Consider the following 25,004-nt stretch of genomic DNA (forward strand, 5'->3'; position numbering starts at 1 on the left):
CGTGAGCTGTGGGGTGTAGGTCACAGACATGGCTCGCATCTGATGTAGGTATGGCTGTGGCGTAGGCCGGTGGCTACAGTTCCAATTAGACCTCTAGCCTAGGAACCTCCATATGCTGTGGGTGTGGCCCTAAAAAGACAAAAAAGAAAAAAAAATGCTCTAATTACACCGTTTCACCTTCTATAGAAATTTTATTTTTATTTTTACTTATTTATTTATTTATTTATTTATTTATTTATTTATCTTTTTAGGGCCATACCCACGGCATTTGGAGGTTCCCAGGCTAGGGGTCTAATTGGCACTACAGCTGCCAGCCTACACCACAGCAACACAGGACCCAAACTGCTTCTGTGACCTGCTTCTCTGACCTACAATGCCAGATCCTTAACCCACTAAGCAAGGCCAGGGATTGAACCCACATCCTCATGGTCAGGTTCATTAACCACTAAGCCACGACGGGAACTCCTATATAGTAATTTTAAAACAAAATCTCTAGAGGTCACTGTAGACTGTATTTTGTAAAACGTATTTGGCTTTCATGGCAGAATTACATTTCGGCTTCTTTCCTCCATTTTTGTTTCATCTGAGTTTCCTTTCTTTGAGTTTATTACATTTCTGGTCTTAGGACGGTTAGCAACCCAGGATTTTTCCTGTCTACCAGAGTGCTTGACTAGTCAGCCTCATCTGGATGGTTCAGAAATTGAGATTCTTTGAAGGAGAAGGATGCAGGGCCATGCTAAGAAACTGGTGCATGGCAGAAGGATCAGGGCAGAAGGTAGGGCTGGTCGTGAGGCCAGGTTGGTGGTGGTTTCTGCTTCACCCAGCCCTGGTTAACTTCTCAGCATGCCTACTTCTTGGCAACACTGACAGAAAGACCTCCTTAAGCACCATTTGTGTGTAGGCTATACCAGATGGGCTGGGTGCCTCCGTAGTTTTCATCAAATATCTGAGTGCCTTTGCTGAGTTGTTGGGGAATTACAGAATGTGGAACAAACGTTGTTCCTGTTTTTTTTTTTTATTTTTTTTTATTTTTTTTTGGTCTTTTTGCTATTTCCTGGGCCGTTCCCAGGGCATATGGAGGTTCCCAGGCTAGGGATCCAATTGGAGCTGTAGCCACCGGCCTACACCAGAGCCATAGCAACGCAGGATCCGAGCCGCATCTGCGACCTACACCACAGCTCACGGCAACGCCAGATCGTTAACCCACTGAGCAAGGGCAGGGACTGAACCTGCAACCTGATGGTTCCTAGTAGGATTCGTTAACCACTGCGCCACACGGGAACTCCTGTTCCTGGTTTTTGACTAACCTTTCTAGTTTAGTGGTCTTGACTTTTTAAATTTTTTTGTCTTTTTACAGTTGTACCTGCAGCATATGGAAATTCCCAGGCTAGGGGTTGAATCGGAGCTGCAGCTGCTGGCCTGTACCACAGCCATAGCAGCATGGGATCTGAGCTGCATCTGTGACCTACACCACAGCTTGTGGTAATACCAGATCCTTAACCCACTGAGTGAGGCCAGGGATGGAACCTGCATCATCATAGAGGCAACATTGGGTCCTTAACCTGCTGAGCCACATTGGTAACTCCAATCTTGACTTCTTATTAGACTCCTGGGCCTGAGAGCCTCTCTGATTTTAGTGTCATCTGCAGAGTGGCTTCTTTTTGCCTCAGTTTCCGTGGGATTTGGACAAGTGGCATTGTTATCCATCTGATCAGCCAAGCCAGAAAGGTAGTACCCTTTTCCTTATCTAAGTCTGCACTTGGTCATCAAATTGTATGATTCTTTCAATCCCATTGTCTGCTCAGCCCTCATTTACTGGTGTTGGTCCCTCTTTTTCTTCCTCACTATGGCAGCCTCATGGGTCTTGGCCTGAAATACCAGTCTAATCGTGTTATTACTCTGCTTAAAACCATTTAGTGGCCTCTCACTGCTTTTGAGGTAAAATTCAGTCTCTTTGGTGGAGCTTTCCTGACTCTACATTATTTAATTCTAATTCTGTTCTCCCCTCCCCAAGTGTGCACTTGAGAAAATGGAGTCAGAAGTTGCTGGCTAGTGAAAGAGTCAAGATGAACAAATTTCTCTCTACTTTTGCATGGTACCTTACATTTTGTTGTTTTAAAACACTTCCGTTATCCTATAAAATTATCTCATGCTTTGTAATAAATCCTGGTGCCCACCCCTAGAGCTAGGCAACCATTAGTTTTGCCTTTTCTAGAAATTTCATCTAAATGAAATCATATGATATATAGTCACATATAAGTATTTGGTGGACATGTTTTCATTCCTTTAGGATAAATATATGAGTGGAATTGCTGGATGTTAAGTGTGCATTATCTAGCTTTGTAACTTTAATTTCCATTTTTTTCTAATGGCTAATCATGTCATATACCTCTTGTTTATTTATTTATTTTTTGCTTTTTAGGGCTGCACCTGTGGCATATGGAGTTTCCCATGTTAGGGGTCCTATTGGAGCTGTAGCTGCTGGCCTGCAGCATAACCGAAGCAACATAGAATCCGAGCCATGTCTGTGACCTGTACCACAGCTCACGGCAGTGCTGGATCCTTAACCCACTGAGCAAGGGCAGGGATCGAACCCACGTCCTCATGAATCCTAGTCGGGTTCATTAACCACTGAGCCACAATGGGAACTCCCCAGTTGCCTTTTAAGAGGGCTGCAGTGGTAGTAGCTTCAAGTTATCATCTCAAAAGTGATGGGAGTTCCCATTGTGGCGCAGTGGTTAACGAATCCGACTAGGAACCATGAGGTTGCGGGTTCGGTCCCTGCCCTTGCTCAGTGGGTTAATGATCCAGCGTTGCCGTGAGCTGTGGTGTAGGTTGCAGATGCGGCTCAGATCCCGAGTTGCTGTGGCTCTGGCAAAGGTCGGTGGCTACAGCTCTGATTGGACCCCTGGCCTGGGAACCTCCATATGCTGCAGGAGCGGCCCAAAGAAATAGCTAAAAGACAAAAAAAAAAGAAAAAAAAAAGGGGGGGGATAACTAATTTAATGGTTGTCATTGGAGCATATGCTGACCCTGTTTACTGTTGTGGATGCTGCTAATCAGGGTTCTCTGGTGATGAGCTCACTGTACTGACACTTCCAGGCTAGCTCCTAGTCCTACTTTCTTTGTTACCCTACAGCCACAGCTACACAGAGAAAAACTGCACCCCCCTGCGTTGGGGGGATATAGTGTGTTTGATGTTCATTTTCCTAGTTCAACAATTGTAACAACTGTCATCCTGATTTTTTAAAACTTTATCTTTTCTCATTGTGGTTAAAAGCACATACCATAAGGGAGTTCCCATTGTGGCTCAGCGGATTAAGAACCCAACTGGTATCTATGAGGATGCAGGTTCGATCCCTGGCCTCTCTCAGTGGGTTAAGGATCTGATGTTGCCCTGAGCTGTGGTGTAGGTCACATTTGTGGCTTGGATCCTGAGTTGCTGTGGCTGTGGTGTAGGCCTGCAGCTGCAGGTGCAATTTAACTCCTAGTTTAGGAACCTTCGTATGCCTCAGGTGTGGCCCTAAACAGCAAGAAAAAAAAGAAATGAACAAAAACCATATGAAATGCCATACCTATTTTATCCAAGACGTAAATGCAATTACTTTTAAGGGTCACATGTTTCTTTGAGGCTTATGGTGAAGAAGAGCAATCCCCTTGGTGGATCATTTCCCCCAGACAAAACCTTTTTTTTTTTTTTTTTTTGCACTTTAGGGCCCCACTCGCAGCATATGGAAGTTCCCAGGCTAGGGATCGAATCAGAGCTGTAGCTGCTGGCCTACACCACAGCCATGGTAATGCAGGATCCGAGAGCTGCACCTGCGACCTATATCACAGCTCACAGCAGTGCCGATCCTTAACCCACTGAGCAAGGGCAGGGATCGAACCTGCAACCTCATGGTTCCTAGTCGGGTTCGTTAACCACTGAGCCACAACGGGAACTCCCAGACAAAAACCTTTTTATGCTTACCCTTAGAAGCCTCCTCTTTCTTCTTTTTGAGCTATTTGTTTTATATCTACTTCCAGATCTAAATAGCTGTTGCCTATTGACTTCCCACTGTTACAGCTGATAATTTGGTATTCTTTCAGCTTCTCCTTCCCACTCATTCTTTCCTCCCAATGAAGTTATAATTTTTGCTAAATTAATATTCAGGAAAAAATAAATAAATTAACGTTCAGTGTTTGGAATTCCTGTAGTGGTGCACTGGAAATGACTAGGAATCATGAGGTTGTGGGTTTGATCCCTGGCCTCACTCAGTGGTTTAAGGATCTGGTGTTGCCATGAGCTGTGGTGTAGGTCGAGGATGTGGCTCAGATCTGATGTTGCTGTGGCTCCAATTGGACCCCTATCCTGGGAACCTCCATATGCCACTGGTGCAGCCCTAAAAAGCAGAAGAAAAAAAAAATGCTAATATTCAGTGTTTCAGTAGACAAGCCATTTAAATTCTTCGTGCTTTTATTTCCTCATCTTGTAAAATAAGGATAATAGTAATACCCTCTTTGAAGGGTTGTGATGAGGTAAACAGTTACATCAATGTGTGTGTGTTAAAATCATTTGCTAACTTTATTAGGCATGTGTAAACACTATTCACACTTGAGCTGTGTGATGTACTTTGATTACTTTTCCTTTCTTGCATAATTCTTTGTTAATGATTATCTTATTTTTGCTTAGTTTTCTGTGTACACACCATTTTTTTATATCCAAACTTTCCCCTAATAGTCTAGATTTCCTTGCAGGAGGAAAGGTCAAAACAATCTGCTATTCTGTTGGTTTCATCCTCTTGGTCACAGATGCTGCTTGGATCTCGAGTTGCTCTGGCTGTGGTGTAGGCCGGGTGGCTCTAGCTCTGATTAGACCCCTAGCCTGGGTACCTCCGTATGCTCCCAGTGTGGCCCTAAAATGCAAAAAATAAAAATAAAAACAAAAACATAAAAAAAAATCCTACAGTCTTAAACTTTGTATCAGTTACTCTCTTGCTTTTCTTTATAGTTTTATCACATACTGCATATCCTTAAAATTATTAGTTTAGCTTTTTTGCTTTTTAAGGCCGTACCTGTGGCATATGGAGGTTCCCAGGCTAGGGCTTGAATTGGAGCTGTAGCTGCTGGACAATGCCACAGCCACAGCAACACAGGATCTGAGCCACGTCTGCCAGCCTACACCAAAGCTCATGGCAAAGCTGGATCCTTAACCCACTGAGCAAGGCCAGGGATCGAAAGTGCGTCCTCATGGATGCTAGTCAGATTCCTTAACCATTGAGCCACGATGGGAGCTTCAGTTTAGTTTCTTTTTGAACTTTACATAATGGATTCGTATTGTGTTATTCTTTGTGACATGCGTTTTGGCTCCGCATTGTTTCTGAGATTCACCCATTTTGCATGTAGCTGTATCTTCATTCATTTTCACTGCTGTATTCATTCTATTGTGTAAATATTCACTGCTTACCCATTCTTCTGTTGATAGGCTTTGGGTTTGTTTCCAGCTTCTTGCTATTGTAAGTAGTGCTACCTGGAACGTTCCAGTACCTGGACTATGGTGCATATGCATGCTTCTCTCTAGGGTGTGTATACCTGGAAATGGAATTGCTGGCCATTGACCATCAAGTGTGTTAAGCTCTGCTGGGTAATGTCAAATTCTTTTCCAAGTTAATCATGCCAGTTCACATTCTCACTTCCTGTGTTAAGCAGTTTTTACATTTTTGATAATCTAGTAGGTTTGAACTAGTCTCTCACTGTACTTTTTATTTTTCTTGTGGGCTACACCTGTGGCATGCAGAAGTTCCCAGGCTAGGGATCAAACCCACGCTGTAACAGTGACCTGAGCCACTACAGTGATAACACAGGCTACTTATCCCAGTGAGCCACAAGGGAACTCCCTCACTGTAGTTTTAATTTGCATTGTTCCGATTACTACTGAGTGTGAGCTTTTTTTGCTCATTCATTGGCTACTCATGTTCTTTTTTTTTTTTTGGCTGCACCCTTGGCATGCAGAAGTTCTTGGGCCAGGGATTGAACCACAGATGTAACCAGAGCCACGGCAATGACAGTGCTGGATCCTTAACCCGCTGAGCCACCAGGAAATGCCTAGTGACTTAGTAATTTATAGGAATTCTTTATATGTACTGGGTACTAACCATTTATCAGTTATATGTATTCCTGGTCTCTTAGTTTGTGAGTTGTTTTTTTGAAAGACAGGTTCTTAAATTTACTGTCAGATTTATCCTATATATTTTTTATTTGCTGGTGCTTTTGTCTCTTATTTAAGAAATCTTACACTTTGCCAAGGCTTTAAAGGCTGTTACTAATAATGCCAAATTTCAGTTGTTTTTTATTTCTTGATTTGGAATCCTATAATCAGAATTTCTGGAGTTCCTGTCATGGCTCAGTGGTTAACAAATCTGACTAGGAACCATGAGGTTGCGGGCTCAATCCCTGGCCTAGCTCAGTGGGTTAAGGATCCAGTGTTGCCATGAGCTGTGGTGTAGGTCGCAGACCTAGCTCAGATCTTGCGTTGCTGTGGCATAGGCCAGTGGCTACAGCTCCGATTCGACCCCTAGCCTGGGAACCTCCATATGCCTCAGGTGTGACACTAGAAAAGGCAAAAAGACAAAAAAAAAAAAAAAAAATTTCTAAGTTCTCTTAATTCTGATAATTATCTATAGGTGTTTTGGATTCACAGATATTCATCTCATCTGTGAGTAATAATTTTGTTTCTTTTATTTTTTAAGTTTTTTTTGGGCTGTGCCCGTGTCTTATGAAAACTTCTGGGCCAGGGATTGAATCTGAGCTGCAGCTGAAACCTATACCACAACTGCAGCAATGCCAGATCCTTAACCCATTGCACCAGGCTAGAGATTGATCCTCTGCCTCAGCAGCGACCTGAGCCACCACATAGTCAGTGCCAGATCCTTAACCCACTGCGCTACAAGGGAATTTCCGCTATAATAGTTATTTTCTATTGCATAACAAATTATCCCAAAATTAAATGGCTTAAAAGAGTTGTTATCTCACAGTTTATGTGGGTCAGAAGTCTTAGCTTGTGCCCCTGCCTCCAGGTCTCTTACAGGCTGTGATTAAGGTGTCAGCTGACGGGTTCCCGTCGTGGCTCAGTGGGAACGAATCTGACTAATATCCATGAGGATGCAGGTTTGATCAGTGGGTTAAGAATCCAGCATTGCCCTAAGCTGTGGTGTGGATGTGGCTTGGATCCCACATTGCTGTGGCTGTGGTATACAGCAGTGGCTACAGCTCCAGTTTGACCCCTAACCTGGGAACCTCCATATGCCATGGGTGTGGCCCTAAAAATAAAAAAAAAAAGTGTCAGCTGGTAGGGGAGTCATCTTAAGGCTCATCTAGGGTGAATCCATGTCTAGGTGTTCGGCCTTTTAATATTCCTCACTAACTTGCAAGCTCATCTGTGTATTTAAACAGATTTACAAATATTTTCACCATCTTTTTTTTTTTCCTTCTTTTGCCTTTTTAGGGCCACACCTGCAGCATATGGAGGTTCCCAGGCTAGGGGTCGAATTGGAGCTGTAGCCGCTGGCCTATGCCAGAGCCATAGCAATTCCAGATCAAAGCCACATCTGCGACGTACAACACAGCTCATGGCAATGCCGGATCCTTAACGCACTGAGCAAGGCCAGGGATCGAATCTACAACCTCATGGTTCCTAGTTGGATTCGTTTCCACTGTGCCAAGACGGGAACTCCCTCACCATCATTTTTAGTTATTTTCAATAGAAGGGTCAGGGTACTTAATCAGGCAAACTGATACAGAGAAAAAAACGTGTCTGTTTAAGCTAGTAAGAACTGATCAAATAATGAAATAATTTCATGAGGGGAAAATATTTTTTAGCTCAGAAAGCTCTTGGAATTAGAGTCCATTAAGGGAACCAAAAACCACATTGCATATTTCAACAGAGGGAATTTAATAGAGGGAATTGGTTACACAGGTATGAGAGGACTGGGAAGCCATCAGGGTAACCTAGTGGTAGTAATTGCAGGAAGCAGTTCCCTTTTCTAGGGCTGGGGAAACAAAGGGAGGAGATTGGGGTTTCCAGAACCTAGCTGTGTGGAAGAGAGGTCCTGTGGAGCTGGTGCTCAGACCTCTGAGAGAGGTCACAGCTCAAGTGCTGTGGCTCTCTGAATAGCCTGAGGAGAGCAGCTGTATGGGAAGGCGTGGGCTTTCTCCTTCCTCTTGCCTTCCAGTCTCCCTCTAGTTCCCCTGTTGTCCAGTCCTAACAGCTGAAAAAGGAGAATGTGGTGCAGAGCCCCAGCCCCAGCATCTCTAAGCAGAGTGTGGAAGAGTGGATGTGGAGAGAGGGGAGAGACAGTCCTTAATAAATTCAGGAAGCTGACCCACTGCCCTTGGAGTCTTGCAGGGCCTTCTGGACTCAGTCAGTGCTGGTCTTCAGTGAGCCAGAGAGGCCCTGAGGTCATGTCTCACACTGCTGCTGCTGCCTGCTGTGACTCCAGACCTTCACAAAGCACTTACTTAGAATAACTGGTGTAAAGTAACAGCTATTTCTTTTTCTTAGAATATGAAATATTACCAAGGTATTCGGGCTGCTGTGAGCAGGGTGAAGGACAGAGGACAGAAGGCTTTGGTTCTGGACATTGGCACTGGCACAGGACTTCTGTCAATGATGGCGGTCACAGCAGGCGCCGACTTCTGCTATGCTGTTGAGGTGAGTCATATGTCTTGTGTGGGAAGTCCCTTGTGTCCCCTGCTCTATGACCATTCATTTGTTCACAGACATACACAGAGTGTTCCCTCTGTGCCGAACCCAGGGCCAGGTTCTGGGGATATAGAGATGAATCAGACAATTCTTTTCTCCAGGAGTTCATTTTCTTCCTCTGAAATCAGTGGTTCTCAGCCTTGGCTGCATGTCAGAATCATGAGGAGCTTTAAAAAATACTGATACTTCGTCAGTTGTCCCCCAGCCTCCTGATTTTAATTTAATTGTTCTGGGATGTGGCCTCAGAATTGGGATTTTTGAATGTGCATCTAGGTTGAGATATGCTACCTTCAGTGTCCCCACAGAGCCAGGTTATCTTACTACATTTACCAGTAGTTTGCCAATCTGCTATTTTTTTTTTCTTTTTAATGCCACGCGTGTGTCATATGGAAGTTCCCAGGCTAGGGGTCGAATCAGAGGTGTAGCTACTGGCCTATACCACAGCCACAGCAACTCGGAATCTGAGCCGCATCTATGACCTACCCCAAAGCTCACAGCAACACTGGATCCTTAACACACTGGGTGGGGCCAGGGATCGAACCTGCATTCTTGTGGATACTAGTGAGGTTCATTGCTGCTGAGCCACAACAGGAACTCCTTGCTGTTTCTTTCCTTTCCTAAAACAGTAAACATGTTATTTTTTGATAATATAAATAATACATATCACTAGAGGAAATTTGATAAATATAAAATAAAACAAATTTTTAATGCACAGTTAACCATGTTAAAATGTTGGTGTATTTTCTTCCAAGCTTTTGGGAAGGGGGCATGTATATAAGCACTTTGCCCTTCAAAATATGGTTCATATGGTGATTGAGCTGCAGACAAATCCCTAATCAACAGTGGCTTAAACACTTTTTTTTAAAGCTTTTTGCTTTCTTATGTAAAATCTGGAATTTAGCACTCTAGGCTATTCTAGCCAGGATCTTTCCAGTTCCCCACCCCACAGGGTGGCCCGCATGCTTATGGTCCAGAAAGATGGCCAGTTTGGGTTAAAGAAATACCGTAGTGTGTTTGGAGAATAATGTCATCCAGAGCTGTGGCAAAGGGTGTCACAGTAGAAAAACTCAGAAAACTGGATTGTAGCCAGACTCTGGAGGACCTAAGTATCACAGTAAAGACTTGTAACTATCTTAAGTTTTCTTAACCTGAGATAAGAGTAATGGGTTTCAGGAGTTCCCACTGTGGCGCAGTAGGTTGAGGATCTGGTGTTGTTTCTGTGGCAGTGCAGGTTCAATCCCTGGCCTGGAACTTTCATATGCTGTGGATGCGGCCAAAAAGGGTGTGGGGAGGGAAGAGTAATGGGTTTTAGGTGTCCCTGAAAGTCCTGGGAAGGGTGTGTGTGCATGCACGCACGTGATTCTGTACACTTGTCTCAGGATTTCATAAAAATGATTAAGAGCCGTTTCTTTGCCTTTGGGGGAGTATTCAAGGCTTTTGAGCTGATAAAAAGAAAACAGTGTTTTAGGGTAGTTACCTTGATAACCTCAAGTAGTTTTTGTTATCTTTACAAATGAAGAAACTAAGAGCCAGAGAGGTTAAAGACTTAAGTCCCACAGTTGATAAGCAGGCGAGCTAGACCTAGAACTTGGTCTTTTGGTTCCTAATATGGTTCTCAGTCCTTAGTGGTAGCTTTGGTTGGAGGTGTGCTGTGCGTGTGTGAGAGAGTTTTCTAGTGTGGGTGTCTCGGGTGGGGGCAGGGATACCATGGACTCATAGGAGGAACTCAGAGGAAAATACTTTGGTGGGAAAGACAATGCATTGAATTTTGGAGGTGTTAAGTATGAGAGAACCGGCCCTGGGGCAGGAACCAGTATATATATGGACTGTGAATTACAAATACAGAGCGACAACATGTTTTTTGATAGAATTGGTAAGACTCTTGGGTTTTTCTTTATTCCTAGCTCACTTACCTGGGTTTCTAATTCTCTCTTGCTGCTCTGGCTTGTAACTCTCAGACCTCTTCTGTTTGACTCTTGACATCTTATGATGGCCTCCCAGTTTGTGTTTTAGTGACCACCTGTTTGATCCTCTGTTCATCCTTTCTGTGGACTGCCCTGTGGTTTTCTGCTCTGCCTGAGCTGCATGGCAAGAGGAAAGACAGGTCCAGAATGAGAGAGAGAGAGAGAGAGAGAGAGAGAGAGAGCGCCAGAGAGAGAGAGCCTACTGGTCCCTAGAGACAGAAGTCTGAACCTTGAGAGGGGTGCACGTACAGGTGGATTTGGGACTCACTTGCTAAAGATGTGACAGGTGAAGCTGGCAATGTAGGTGGCTGTCCCAGGAGAGAGAGTAGACTGAAAAGAGCAAACCTTGGAACATGCCTCTGTTCAGGGGGCTGAGGGGAGAAAAGTGACCATAAAGTTAAGTTGAGGCAGACATGAAGAGACCCTAGAGGGCAGAGGCAGACTGCATGGAAATTGTGAGAAAGAGGGAGTGGTCAGCAGGTGTGGATATGAGAGAGCAGCACTAACAGAACTTTCTGATGATGAAATCTTCGATGGTAGTTCTAGCCAGTATGGTGGTCCCTAGCCACATGTGGCTGCTCAGCACTTGAAATGTAACTAGTATGACTGAGGAACTGAACTTTTAAATTTTATTCACTTGTAATTTACATTTAAATAGCTACACGTGGCTGCTGTATTAGCGCAAGTGTAGAAGTTGCACAGGATGAGGAGTAAGAAAGCTGTTGGCGTGACAGCCTGGTTATTGATGACCCCTTTTAGGTGATGTTTTCAGGAGAGGGTAGGGTTGAGGAGAGGATGGAATATAAGAAATCACAAATATTGACTATAGGATTCTCTTTTAGTACATTTGAAAAGGAAAGAATATTTGGGGAAGCTGTATCGGTTACAGTGATTTCTGTGGTAAATGCCTTGAAAACAAGGCATGGTCCTGGCTTCCTCACTTTCTTTCTCCTATTTAAAGGCAAGAAAGAACTTTGCCAGGAATCTCTAGCAAACTTCTCCTTGGGTATCATTGACCAGTGTGAGGTTAAATATCGTTTGACTTATTACTTCATTGACCTGACAAGAAAGATTCAGTTACCCTTAGAACAGACAGGTGCACTACTTGAAGGAAGGTCATTTACCCAAACTGATTTGCAGGGCAGGGGAGGAACGGAATGGTTCTGGGAAGTCAACTCAGAGTTCATTCCAGATAGTGTTTGGGGTGTGTTCTTGAGTTGTTGGTGGCTGAGGAGGAGACTATGGACGACAGAGCCTGAAGGGTCGGCAGAGGAGATAAATGATAGATAAAATAGTTTATTTTTTCTTTTTTTTTTTGTTTCTTAGGGCTACACCTGTGGCATATGGAAGTTCCCAGGCTAGGGGTCAAAGCTGAGCTAAAGCCAATGCCAAATCTGAGCCTCGTCTTCGGCAAACTATACCACAGCCTCAGGGCAACACCAGATCTTTAACCCACTGAACGAGGCCAGGGATCGAACCCGTGCCCTCATGGATGCAAGTTAGGTTCATTACCACTGAGCCACAATGGGAACTCCTTAAATGATAGATAAAAGAGAGGAGGACTGAGAGGGTGGTATATGTTAGTGGTGCTTTTGGGGTGGAGGCATAGTGATTGGTGAGAACTGAGGATTTGAGGCCTTCAGACTACAGCAAAACCAGCCAGCCAGATCAGGTCCTAGAAATAATTTGAAACAGATTGTGAAGACTTTTTCCTCTCTGACTGAGCATATATGCACTCTTTATAGAAGAGTATAACATTTTCCTCTTGATTATAGTAAAAAGTGTGTTCATGACAGAAAATTTGGGTGATGCAGAAAAGGACCTAGAAAAAAAATGGAACTTGTGTCATTGTGACCAGTCACTACATCATTTAAAAAAATTTTCTCTGTGTGTGTGTGTTTTGTTGCATGTGCATCTGTATGTTTTATGTAGTAACATGGTCGGGCTGTGCTGTCTAAATTGGGCAAGCCAGAAAGTAAGAGTTGGAGGAGCTTATGTTTAGGGACGTGCGAAGGGCTCAGGGAAGACTTTTGTGGGGGGATTTGTGATGCCCTGGGAAATTGGGTTTGCTTTGGCATGTTGGGTTAGGGCAGGGAAGGCTCAGGCTTGCGGAAGATCATTTCAGCTGTAGCATTGGTAGTGTGTGCGTGTGTGCACACATGTGTGCATGCACACTGAGGGGCTTGGGAGGGGAGTAAGGCTGGGTAAAGTAAGGTGGTGCACTGTAGAGGGCCTCAGATACAGTAAGGAAATATAAGCTGTGTTCTGCTAGCAGTGGGGGTTTGAGACAGTGTTAAGCAGGAGAGTGACCTGTTACACTTAACATCCAATACAGTTATAGTCTCCCTTTGTTCTAAAGAGCACATACCGGCGGAGTTCCCATCACGGCTTAGCAAAAACGAATCTGACTAGAATCCATGAGGACACAGGTTCGATGCCTGGCCTCACTCAGTGGGTTAAGGATCTGGTGCTGCCTTGAGCTGTAGTGTAGGTCGCCGACACAGCTTGGATCTGGCACTGCTGTAGCATAGGCCGGTGGCTACAGCTCCAATTTGACCCCTAGCCTGGGAACCTCCATATACCGAGGGTGTGTCCCTTAAAAAAAAAAAAAAAAAAAAAAGACGGATAAAAATAAAGAGCACATGCATTTCCCATCCCAGGTCACAGATCATGGTTTTGTGAAGCAGGTCCCCTTCCTGGCTTCTTCTAGCTTAGCTGATGCCATCCTTACAAGGTAGTGCAACCTCCTTGGGACCCACCCTTCATCCTCGGGTGCCTCATATGTAATGGAAACTCCTAGCTGCAAGTTAAATCCAACAGAATCTCATCCTTCTGTATTCATTTCCATGACACACATTTGGAGATTAAAGTATTTAAGTTATGTAGATGAAGTCTTGTCAATTTATATCAAATCAGCCTAATGAAATGTTTTGCCTATCTCAAATGGTAACAAAGCTCCATTTTGTATATTCAGGAAGAAATTGTATAGTGGAGGCCTCTTTTACTTCAGATCTTACAGCCAAAATTAAGGCATATTTCGCTAATCTTGGGTGTTAGGATGCTATTTATTGCTTCTTTTTATTTGTTTTTTTTTTCTCTAATATCTAGGTTTTTAAGCCTATGGCTGATGCTGCAGTGAAGATTGTAGAGAAAAATGGCTTCAGTGATAAGATTAAGGTTATCAACAAGCATTCCACTGAGGTGACCATAGGGTCAGGTAAGATCAGCACATCCTGTGCCAAAAGTTTTACCTGCTGTTGTAGGAAAGAGGAAAAGGTTTATTCCAGTTTCTGGGATAAATGTAGCCATATAATCACAGAGAATTGGGGCCTCTCCATGTGCAGGTCTAAAGATAAGTACTTTGCTTCTCTTATTAGTTTATTTCTCTACTAGTTAAAATAAATCAGGAATGAGTAAACCAGAGCTAATCAAGTGTAAGAGTGCTTGTGCTTAGGAAGTTGGATTTCTTGTGGGGCTCAGTGTGTCTGAGTTGTGAGTTTTATCAGACAGAAGTGAAACTAAGTTGACAGTAGAAAGAGGTTTGCTTACATCCAACATCCTGCCTCAGCTTCCAGTGTGAGAGATTTCCCTGTATAACTCAGTCTTTGTAGGTTTTCAAAATATTTTACATAGTCTAGAAATTTGAATTAGACTTCTAACATTTCACATGCCACTAATACCGGCAGAGCACGTGGAAAGATTTACAAAGAAGCTTCTAGGATGAGGTTATGGATATCATCATGGTTATTAAAAATGCAGTATTTTATTTTTTTTAATATTTTTAAATTTTATTTTATTTTTCATTTTCCAACGGCATATGGAAGTTCCTGGGTCAGGTATCTAATCCAAGCCACAGCTGCGGTAACACCTGATTCTTTAACCCGCTGCACCAGGCTAGGGATTGATCTCGAACCTCGTGAAGCAGCCTGAGCCACTGCAGAGACAACACCAGATCCTTATCCACTGCACCACAGTGTGAACTCCAAAAATATGGTATTTTAGAATAAAGCATCTGCCTAAAGTCAGCTTTTTCTCTCACTTAAGATTTTTTTATGGAGAATCTGAAACATGCATAAAAGAAGGGATTAGTATCCCCTTTATTTTTAAAGCATACCATACAGGAATTCTCTGCTGGCCTAGAGGTTAAGGTTCTGCATTGTTACCACTGTGGTGTGGGTTTGATCCCTTCCCCAGGAACTTCCACATGCTACAGGCACGGCACCCCGCTCTCCAATAAATAAGTAAACCAATCACTCAGTCAGTCAACCATACCATACCATACCATACCATACACATGTACGCATAAAAGATCGAACAGATCATCCCCCCATAGCACATGGAATTCTCTTGCCAGGGATCTAATCCATGCTGCAGCTGCATGCCATTGCCAAATCCTTAACTCACTGCACCTGGTCGGGGATCAGACCTGTGCTGCCACATAGGCAACACCGGATCCTCAACCCACTGTGCCACAGTGGGAATTACTATCATCCCATTTTTAATCAACATTATTATTATATTTTTTGCTTTTTAGGGACACACCCATGGCATATGGAGGTTCTCAGGCTAGGGATCTATAATTGGAGCTACAGCTGCTGGCCTATACCACAGGCACAGCAGTGCCAGATCCGAGCCAAGTCTATGACCTACACCGCAGCTCACGGCAATGCCAGATCCTTAACCCACTGAGCAAGTCCGGGGATCGAACTTGCAACCTTGTGGTTCCTAGTCAGATTTGTTTCTGCTGCGCCACGATGGAACTCCTTAATCAACATTATTTAGGTGTAACTTACATTAAGTGGATACACTCACTTGAAGTGTATAGTTTCAGTTCTGACAAACACATTTGTAACCACTTCCACTATCAAGATAATAGAATATCTCCATCATGCTCAGAGGTTCCTTATGACCCTTTACAGTCATTTCCCACCCCCCAACCCCCCCATATCCCTGGCCCTAGGGATCTTCTTTCTTCAATATAAGTTAAATTGGCCTTTTCTAGAGTTTTGAGTAAGTGAAATCATACGGCGTGTGCTCGTTTGTGCTTTTCTGTAGCACGATGCTTTTAAGTTTTGTCTTCAGTATTTTAAGTGTCAAAAATTATCCTCAACAGTTCCTGCTGTGATGCAGCAGGATTGGTGGCTTCTTTGAAGTACCAGGACACAGGTTTGATCCCTGGCCTGGCACAGTGGGTTAAGAACTCGTTGTCACTATAGAAATATAGTATAGGTTGCAGCTGCAGCTCAGATCTGATCCCTGGCCTGGGAACCTCATATGCCATGGGGTGGCCATAAAAGAAAAAAGAAAAAAAACAAAACAAAACTCCCCCCACAACAGACACACACATACTTCGCATTCTCTTAAAAAAAAAAAAAAAAAAAAAAGAATTATTCTTCAAGTTCCTGTTGTGGCTCAGAGGTGTAAGAACCTGACACAGTGTCCACAAGGATATTGGTTTGATCCCTGACCTCGCTCGGTAGGTTAAGGATCCAGTTTTGCTGCAAGCTGGGGCATAGTTTGCAGCTGCAGCTTGGATCCATTGTTGCTGTGGCTGTGACATAGGCCTGCAGCTGCAGCTTGGATCCATTGTTGCTGTGGCTGTGACATAGGCCTGCAGCTGCAGCTCCAGTTCAGCCCCTAGCCGGGGAACTTCCATATGGCACAGGTGCAGCCGTAAAAAGAATCATTCCCTTCTATGACTGAGCAGTGCTTCATGTGTGTACATTCCATAATCTGTTCATCCTTTCGCCTGTTGATGAACATGGGTATTTTCTTGGATCCTTTTTTTTTTTTTTTTTTTTTTTTTGGCCACACCCACTGCATATGGAAGTTCCTAGGCCAGGGATGGACCAGCTGTGGCCTATGCTGCAGCTGTGGCAACACTAGATCCTTAATCCACTGTGTTGGGCTGGGGATAGAACTGTGCCTCAGTAGCGACCCAAGCCACCACAGAGACAACACTGGATCCTTAACCTGCTGCACCAATAGGAACTCCCAATGATGTTTTCTTTTGTGGTATTTGATCTTCTGTCATGTACATCTAGTGAACTTTTCACTTCTGATACTGTATTTTTCACCTCTAAAAGTTCCCTTTGATTCTTTTTAAAAACTTAATCCTCATAGATTCATTGTGTTCCTTTAAATAGTTAACATATAATAATAGTTAACATATCAGCTATTTTAGCATCCTTATCTTTTTTTTATTTTCTTATTTTTAGGGCCATACCTGCGGCACATGGAAGTTCCCAGACTAGGGATCAAATCAGAGCTACAGCTGCTGGCCTGCTCCACAGCCACATCAACGCAGGATCCAAGCCTCATCTGTGACCTGCACCGCAGCTCACGGCAACGCCAAATCCTTAATCCACTGATGGATGCCAGGGATCAAACCTGCATCCTCATGGATACTAGTTGGATTTGTTTCCACTGTGCCACATTGGGAACTCCAAATCCTTGTCTTTTATTCAACTGCTTCTCTGTCTTCTCTGGGTTTGTTCTGTGGGTAAATTTTTATTCTGGTTTTGGGTCCTGTTTTCCTTCTTTGCATGTCTAGTAATTTTTATTTGGATATTGTGTATGTTGGAGATTTGCATTGCTGAGTGGTGGGTTTTGTTGTCTTCCATTAAAAGCTTTGCATGCAGTTGGGTTTCTTGCAGATCAGTTTGATTCTTTCAAGGCTTGTTGTTATTGTTGGGCCACACGTGCAGCAGCTCAATGTGGGATCTCAGTTCCCAGACCAGAGATTGAACCTGGTCTGTAGTGGTGAAAGTGCCAAATCCTAACAACTAGACCACCAGGAAACTCCCTCAGTACTTGTTTTAGAGCTTTGTTGGAGCAGGGTTAGAATAGATTTCTAGATTTCAAGATTTCTCAGCTTCAGCACTATTGACATTTGGGGCCTGATGATTCTCTTTTTTTTAATGACTGCAATCTTGGCATATGGAAGTTCCCAGGCCAGGGATAGAACCCACACTTCACCTCTGCAGTGACCCGAGCTGATGCAATTGGATTCTTAACCCATTGTGCCACAGCGGGAACTCCTGGGCCTGATAGTTCTTTGCTGGGAGAGTTGTCCTGTGCATTGTGGAATGTTTACCCCTGTCTCTGGTAGAATTTGAGAGCACCTCCCTCTTTTCCACACCATTTGTGCCGACCAAAAATGTCTCCAGATATTGCCAGTGTCCCGGGTGTGTGGGGGGAGCTGGGGGCAAAATCTCCTCCTATTGAGAACTCCTGCTCTAAGCCTACTTTAGCCATACTAGTACAGCATGACTTTTCTGGGGTCCCTGCCGAGTGCCTGGGTGCTGGCTAATCAGAACTAGAATGTTTCTCAGTTCTCTGAGCTCTGGAAATTGTTCAGCTTATAGCTACATGGTCATCCTTTGCTGGCCTTCTAGAGGCTTACCCCATGTGTATTTAGCAAGAGCACAATGTATTTGTGCAGATTTCTGAAGCCCTTTTTTCCCTGTAACTTCGTCTCTAGTTCTCTCCCTTGCAAATCCCAGCCACTTTCACTTCCCTGGACTCCACTTGCTATCTCCTTATCTCAGTAAGACACTTTGTTCTGCTTGGCTTCTCACTCTGTGTACTGAGGTCTGGAAAGTGCCTGCTGGCTGGAAGCCTGGGCAGTAGAAAGGGTCACCTTGTTTCCCATTGTTCAAGATCTGAAAACATTTGTTTCACGTATTTTACCTGGTTTTCTGGTTGATTACAGTGGTGGATAAATCTGAACCTAGTTACTCCCTTTTGGCCTGAGGTGGAGATCTTGACAGTGCAGCAGCTGACCTGTGGAGCAGTTTTTGCCGTGTTACTGACTCTATGCTCTGCCCTGTGCCTCCTCCAGGCGTGTCTTGTTCACACACACCCTGTAGTAGACCAGGCCTCTTATATACTTTCTTAATATTTTTCTAAGTAGTGCTTATTATTGTAGTAATCAAATAATTATGTAATTATGTATTCATTGTCTATATCCCCTCAGAGCTGAAGCATCCTGAATTCATGGACTGTGTGGTCTTATTAATTTATTCCATTCTATAACTTGACACAGGGCCTGGCACATGAAAGAATGCAGTAATATTTGTTTAGTGAGTAGATTGTCAACTCTGCTCAGTCCTTAGCCTTTTATAAATGGTACTTTGTTTGTACTCCTTCAGCTTGACAAGTAGCTTCCTCACTGTCAAGGTTGGTAGTCTTTCCTTTGCTTTTCAAACACTGCAGCTTTGGTACTGCTGCCATTCACGCCTGGGAGCCATCTCTTCCCAGGCCTCAGTGACATCTCCCAGGCTTGCTTCTCTTTTGCAGGTTCCTTTTTGCTCTCAAGTGCATATTTCCAAGCTTCTCTCTCTTTTTTTTTTTTTTTTTTTTTTTTTTGTCTTTTTGCCATTTTCTTGGGCCGCTCCCACAGCATAGGGAGGTTCCCAGGCTAGGGGTCGAATCGGGGCTGTAGCCTCTGGCCTACACCAGAGCCACAGCAACGTGGGATCCGAGCCGCGTCTGCGACCTATACCACAGCTCACGGCAACACTGGATCCTTAACGCACTGAGCAAGGCCAGGGATCGAACCCGCAACCTCATGGTTCCTAGTCGGATTCGGGAACCACTGCGCCACGACGGGAACTCCCAAGCTTCTCTTCTGAAGCTTTTAAAATGGCATCTGAGTTGGTTGCTTATTCCTCCAGAGATGGATTGTACACTGAGGCATGTGGAGCAGTCTGCTTGGGTTGGCATTAATTCAACCATCCAGTCATCTGGTGAAGCCTTTAGAGGCACCTGGGGGTAACTGCCCCTCCTCAGGCTCCCCTTGCACTCTCTGTACCCTTCTACCTTAGTACTCACAGGGAAACTCATTGGATCACAAAGCTTCCTTCCTTCCTCCCTCCCTCCCTTTTTGGGGCCACGTGGAAGTTCCTAGGCTTGGGGTCAAATCGGAGCTACAGCTGCTGGCCTACAGCACAGCCACGGCAGTGCCGGATCCTTAACCCATCGAGCAAGGCAAGGGATCAAACCTGTGTTCTCATGGACTCTAGTTGGATTCATTTCTACTGTGCCACAATGGGAACTCCCCAAAGCTTTATTTTTGAAGCAAATTTGGACAATAAATAGTTTTAAGTTAAATAATTGGCTTAAAAATTATTCAGGGAGTTCCTGTCGTGGCGCAGTGGTTAACAAATCCGGCTAGGAACCATGAGGTTTCGGGTTCGGTCCCTGGCCTAGCTCAGTGGGTTAACGATCCGGCGTTGCCGTGAGCTGTGGTGTGGGTTGCAGACGCGGCTCGGATCCTGCGTTGCTGTGGCTCTGGTGTAGGCTGGTGGCTACAGCTCCGATTCGACCCCTAGCCTGGGAACCTCCATATGCCGTGGTAGCGGCCCAAGAAATAGCAAAAAAAAAAAAAGAAAAAAAAATTATTCAGAAGGTAGAGTTGGCAGGGCTTGGTGATTGATTGGTTGTAGGGGTGATGGTGAGGAATCAGGAATTCAGTTAATGGCATTTCTGTTGTGGTTCAGTGGTAATGAACCTGATGAGTAACCATGAAGATGTGGGTTAGATCCCTGGCCTCACTCGATGGGTTAAGGATCTGGCATTGCTGTGAGCTATGACATAGGTTGCAAACGACTTGGATCCCACATTGCCGTGGCTATGGTGTAGGCTCGCGGCTATAGCTCTGATTCAACCCCTAGCCTGGGAACTTCCATATGCCATATGCCTCAGGTATGGCCCTTAAAAGAATTCAGCTAATGTTTGCTGGGTGCTAGGCCTTGTTCTGGGCACAGGGGTGCGATGGTGAACAGGCCAATCAGGGTTCCTGCTCTCCTGGAGCTAGTCAGGCACCCTTGGGTTTTAGGACTGTGTGACTAGTTGGGCCACTCACTGCGGTGGCAACATCGGAGGGAGGAGCAGATGCGTGTGAGTGGGATGCAGTTGGCTCAGAGTATTTCATTTGGAGTCGGGTGTGATATCAGGATGGGCAGTGACTCGGGAGAGTGGTCTCTACACCCGGAACTTTTCCTCAGCCTCTTTTCATGTCATGCTGCCATTGAGCACCCATGTACTGCAGGGAAGTGCCAGGTTTTACCTTTGTTACCCTGACCACCACCACGTGAAGCATATCCTGTTACTTGATCTTCTTTTTACAGATGAAGTGACTGATAGTCAGGACTGAGGATTCAGGGCTAAAAAGTGGGATCTGAGCCCAGGTCCCTGACTCAGGTTCAACCTCTCTCTACTGCACCTTTTCTTACATCATCCATGATACTTTTGTTTTCAGTTTTTAATGTTTTATTGAAGTATAGTTGATTTACAATGTTGTGATAATTTCTGCTCTACAGCAAAGTGATTCAGTTATACATATGCACACACCCATTCTTTTTCAGATTCTTTTCCCATATAGATTACTACAGAATATGGGGAAGAGTTGCCTGTGCTATACTGCAGGTCCCCATTGGCCAATCATTCCATATACCACAGTGTGCATATACCAGTTCCAAACCCCTATTCCATCCCTCCCACACACCTGTCCCCTTTGGTAATCGTAAGCTTGTTTTCAGAGTCTCTGAGTCTGTTTCTGTTCTGCAAATAAGTTCATTTTTGTCCTTTTCTAAGATTCCACGTATAAGTGATGTCATACGATGTTTATCTTTCACTAACTTCACTTAGTGTGATAATCTCTGGGTCCATCCATGTTGCTGCAAATGGGATTTTCTTCCTTCCTTCCTTTATTTCTTATGGCTGCACCTGTGGTATATGAAAGTTCCCAGGCCAGGGATTGAATCTGAGCTGCAGATGCAGCAACACTGGACTTTACCCACTGACCCATTGCACTGGGCAGGGAATCGAACCTGTACCTCCACAGCAACCCGAGCTGCTGCAGCTGGATTCTTAACCCACTTTGCCATAGTGGGAACTCCTCTATTTCATTCTTTTTTTTACTGCTAAGTAATGTTCTAGTGTATATATATATATCACATCTTTATCCATTTCCTCTGTCAGTGAACATTTAGGTTGCTTCCATGTCTTGGCTATTATAGATAGTGCTGCAGGGAACATTGGGGTGCATGTTTTTCTCCGGATAGATGCCTAATAGTGGGATTGCTGGATCTGTGTTGGTAGTTTCAGTTTTAGTTTTTTGGGGAACCTCCATACTGTTTTCCACAGTGGTTGTACTAGTTGACATTCCCACCAGCAGTGTAAGAGGTTTATGTTTTCTCCACCTCTTCTCTAGCATTTATTGTCTGTAGACTTTTTTATTTTTATTTTTTTCTTTTTAGGGTCACACCTGAGGCATATAGAGGTTCCCAGGCTAGGGGTCTAATCTGAGCTACAACTACTAGCCTACACCACAGCCACAGCAACTCCAGATCTGAGCCGTGTCTGCGGCATACACCTCAGCTCATGGCAATGCCAGATCCTTAACCCATTGAGCGAGGCCAGGGATTGAACCCACAACCTCATGGTTCCTAGTCAGATTTGTTTCCACTGAGCCACATTGGGAACTCCTGTTTGTAGACTTTTTGATGACAGCCATTCTGGCTGGTATAAAGTGGTACCTCATAGTTGTTTTGATTTGCATTTCTCTAATAATTAGTGATGTTTGAGCATCTTTTCATATTTTTTTTTGCCATCTGTCTTCTTTGGAGAAATGTCTGTTTAGATCTTCTGCCCATTTTTTGATGGGGTTGTTTTTTTGATATTGAACTGCATGAGTTGTTTGTATCCATGATAACTTATGTTCTGTGTAGGGAAGATGAGTAGGCTTTGTCAAATTGTAATTCATGAGCCATTCAAAGTATTTACAGTTGATTCTCCATGATGAATAGCACCTTCCAAAGTTTATTTTGTCTTGGCTCATTAAAAGTTGTAATTTTAGAAGTAACACTATATTACATTATAGAGGTTTAAAAAATAGAGTTTAACAGAAAGACCTTCCATAATCCTACTCTCCTAAGAAAAACTTAGTTGGGGGATTGTTTGGTAGCAGGAAACTAACTGGATTAAGGGGGATTTCATGTAAGGAACTGAGATTCTGAATCCCGCATCTCAGTTGCATCAGTGGGTGTCAGCGCTGTCAGCCTCTCTCTTGCTTTGGTTTTCTCTCCTTCTCTGCAGCCTAGAAATACTAGAAGTACCAGGATTCAGTGTTTGCTTTTCAAGTAATTTTAGCTAGTTTAGCATTTAATAGTTTGTTATCTCTCCAGTTGCTAATTAGAATGAAAAATTTTCCATGTATTTTAATTGATTTGTTTTCTGTTTTGAATTGTTTATTCGTATTTTTGCCTCGTTTTCTTTTTGTGTATAGTTTTCTCATCAGTTTTATAAGTCCCTTGCAATATTAAACATAGAGAAAAACTGAAAGAGTTGTACTCTGAATACTCATGTTTTCTCTTTTTGAAAAAGTTTTATTGATGAATAGTTGATTTATAGGGTTGTGTTAATTTCTGCTCTACAGCAACACTCATATTCTCTCTCTCTCTCTCTTTTTTTTTTTTTTTTTTTTTTTTTTTTTTTTTGTCTTTTCTAGGGCTGCTCCTGCGGCACATGGAAGTTCCCAGGCTAGGGGTCGAATCGGAGCTGTAGCCGCTGGCCTGCGCCACAGCCACAGCAACGTGGGATCCGAGCCTCGTCTGCAACCTATACCACAGCTCACGGCAACGCCGGATCCTTAACCCACTGAGCAAGGCCAGGGACCGAACCTGCAACCTCATGGTTTCTAGTCGGATTCGTTAACCACTGAGCCTCGATGGGAACTCCCAACACTCATATTCTCTTAATACAACTTGCCAGTTAGCATTTTGATGTGTACGTGTGTATCAATGTGGATTTTTTTCTGCTGAACTGTTGGAAAGTCAGTTGCAGACATGATGACACTTCTAAATACTTCAGCATATGTATAAGCTTTCAATTTAATGACCTACGAACCTTTTGTCTTTATTTATTTGCTGTAAATACTTGTTTTAATCTGTTGCTTGCTTCTGACTCATTGCTTATGTTTCTCAGATGGTGACATGCCATGCCGTGCCAACATCCTGATCACAGAGCTGTTCGACACAGAATTGATTGGGGAGGGAGCGCTGCCCTCCTATGAACACGCACACAGGCATCTTGTGCAGGTTTGGGACTAAGGGCCTCCCTCAGGCAAATTGCTGCAGTCTCAGCCGGCTCACACAGCTCTCACTGGTGCAGCACATTCTACACAGCCTGACCCTTCAGTATCCCTATACACCCTTGGGCATCCTTTGATTCCTATAAGACTCTGGTTCTCCTCAGTTGTGACTTCTGTGGCTCTTGAATGCCAGGTCTTAGAGTCAAAAGACTAGAAACTCTGCTTAAATTCAGTTCGATTCAGCAGACGTTCTTTGAATGTCATCTGTGTATAAGGTGTTTGGCATCCAGGCAGACCAGGCAGACATGTGAGACATCCTTCTTGCTTCTAAGACCCACACTGGTCAGCAGGGTTCAGGACCTGATGGGCCAAATGGAGAAGTAGGCAGAAGCACCACTGACATTTAGTGCAGGGCTGATAGAAAAGGTCAAGGGTCAGGAAGGAGATGAGGGCATGTGTGGAGAGGGTAGAATTTGTAAAGGCACTGAGGAGGAGAGAGGTCCCAGTGGGGCACCCGTTTGGTAGGTCAGTGAGAACACCAGCCTCTGGTGCTTGTAAGCTAATCGTGGAGCATAGGGTGGGGAGTGGAAAGCCTTGAATGCCAGCCATTCCAGATGAAGGGGTTTGAGTGGTCATCATCTTTGACAGTTGTTTTGAGAAGGGAGAGACCTGATGAAAATGTTATTTTAGAGGCATTGGTCTTTTTTGTTGGGGGTGGTGAGGCCTATACCCACGCATGTAGAAGTTCCCTGGGCCAGGGATCGGACCTGAGCCACTGCAGTGACAGTGCTTGATCCTTAACCCTCTACCACAAGGGAATTCCTGGCCTTACTTTTTTATAGGCATAAACTGGGAGGTGGAAACTCATAGGCAGAGGCTAACTGGGGAGGTGTGAGTGTCTGCTTCTGCTGGCACCTGCTCTGTGGGCACTGTTCACATGAGCCTGTGACCGCCTTAGCCCAGGAGCCTTCTTAGATGTTCTTAGTGTCCCCAGAGTGGGCAAGAGGGCTCCTTCCTGGGTGGGTGAGGCCAGAGACCACATTAATCACATGGTCAGCATGTGATGGTGACTGTCCTGCACATCTCTGTGCTACGTGAGATGTCTTGTCTCCCAAAATCAACATCCTTTTCTGGTAACTTTGGTAGAAATTATTTCTATTTCTTCACATTAAAACCATTAATTAGGGTAAATCCCTGAAAGAGA

The 25,004-nt window shown here is 44.1% G+C and overlaps 1 protein-coding gene and 1 long non-coding RNA gene across 27 annotated transcripts in view; one reads left to right on the top strand and one right to left on the bottom strand.

The window, feature by feature from the left end:
* Nucleotides 1-25,004, top strand: part of PRMT7 (protein arginine methyltransferase 7) — a 62,986-nt gene that overhangs the window by 9,806 nt on the left and 28,176 nt on the right. For all 26 annotated transcript variants that reach the window (XR_014805705.1, XR_014805704.1, XR_014805698.1 and 23 more), the window contains 3 exons: nt 8,540-8,689; nt 13,813-13,921; nt 23,695-23,807. Coding sequence is in view for 16 of the 26 variants with exons in the window: in XM_021094141.2 (XP_020949800.1) it covers nt 8,540-8,689; nt 13,813-13,921; nt 23,695-23,807 (372 nt within the window). In the remaining 10 variants the exon portion in view is untranslated. The remainder of the gene's footprint in view (nt 1-8,539; nt 8,690-13,812; nt 13,922-23,694; nt 23,808-25,004) is intronic.
* LOC146402274 (uncharacterized) lies at nt 17,261-21,438 on the bottom strand. The gene is made up of 2 exons (XR_014805852.1): nt 20,034-21,438; nt 17,261-19,099 (listed from the first exon to the last, which is right to left on the bottom strand). It is a non-coding gene; the product is annotated as an uncharacterized LOC146402274 (long non-coding RNA).

The sequence above is a fragment of the Sus scrofa genome, chromosome 6 (assembly GCF_054392235.1).
Source record: "Sus scrofa isolate SSC_HxYL_T2T_F1_AM1 chromosome 6, Sscrofa_HxYL_maternal_Yorkshire_Landrace_v2.0, whole genome shotgun sequence".
NCBI lineage: Eukaryota > Metazoa > Chordata > Mammalia > Artiodactyla > Suidae > Sus > Sus scrofa.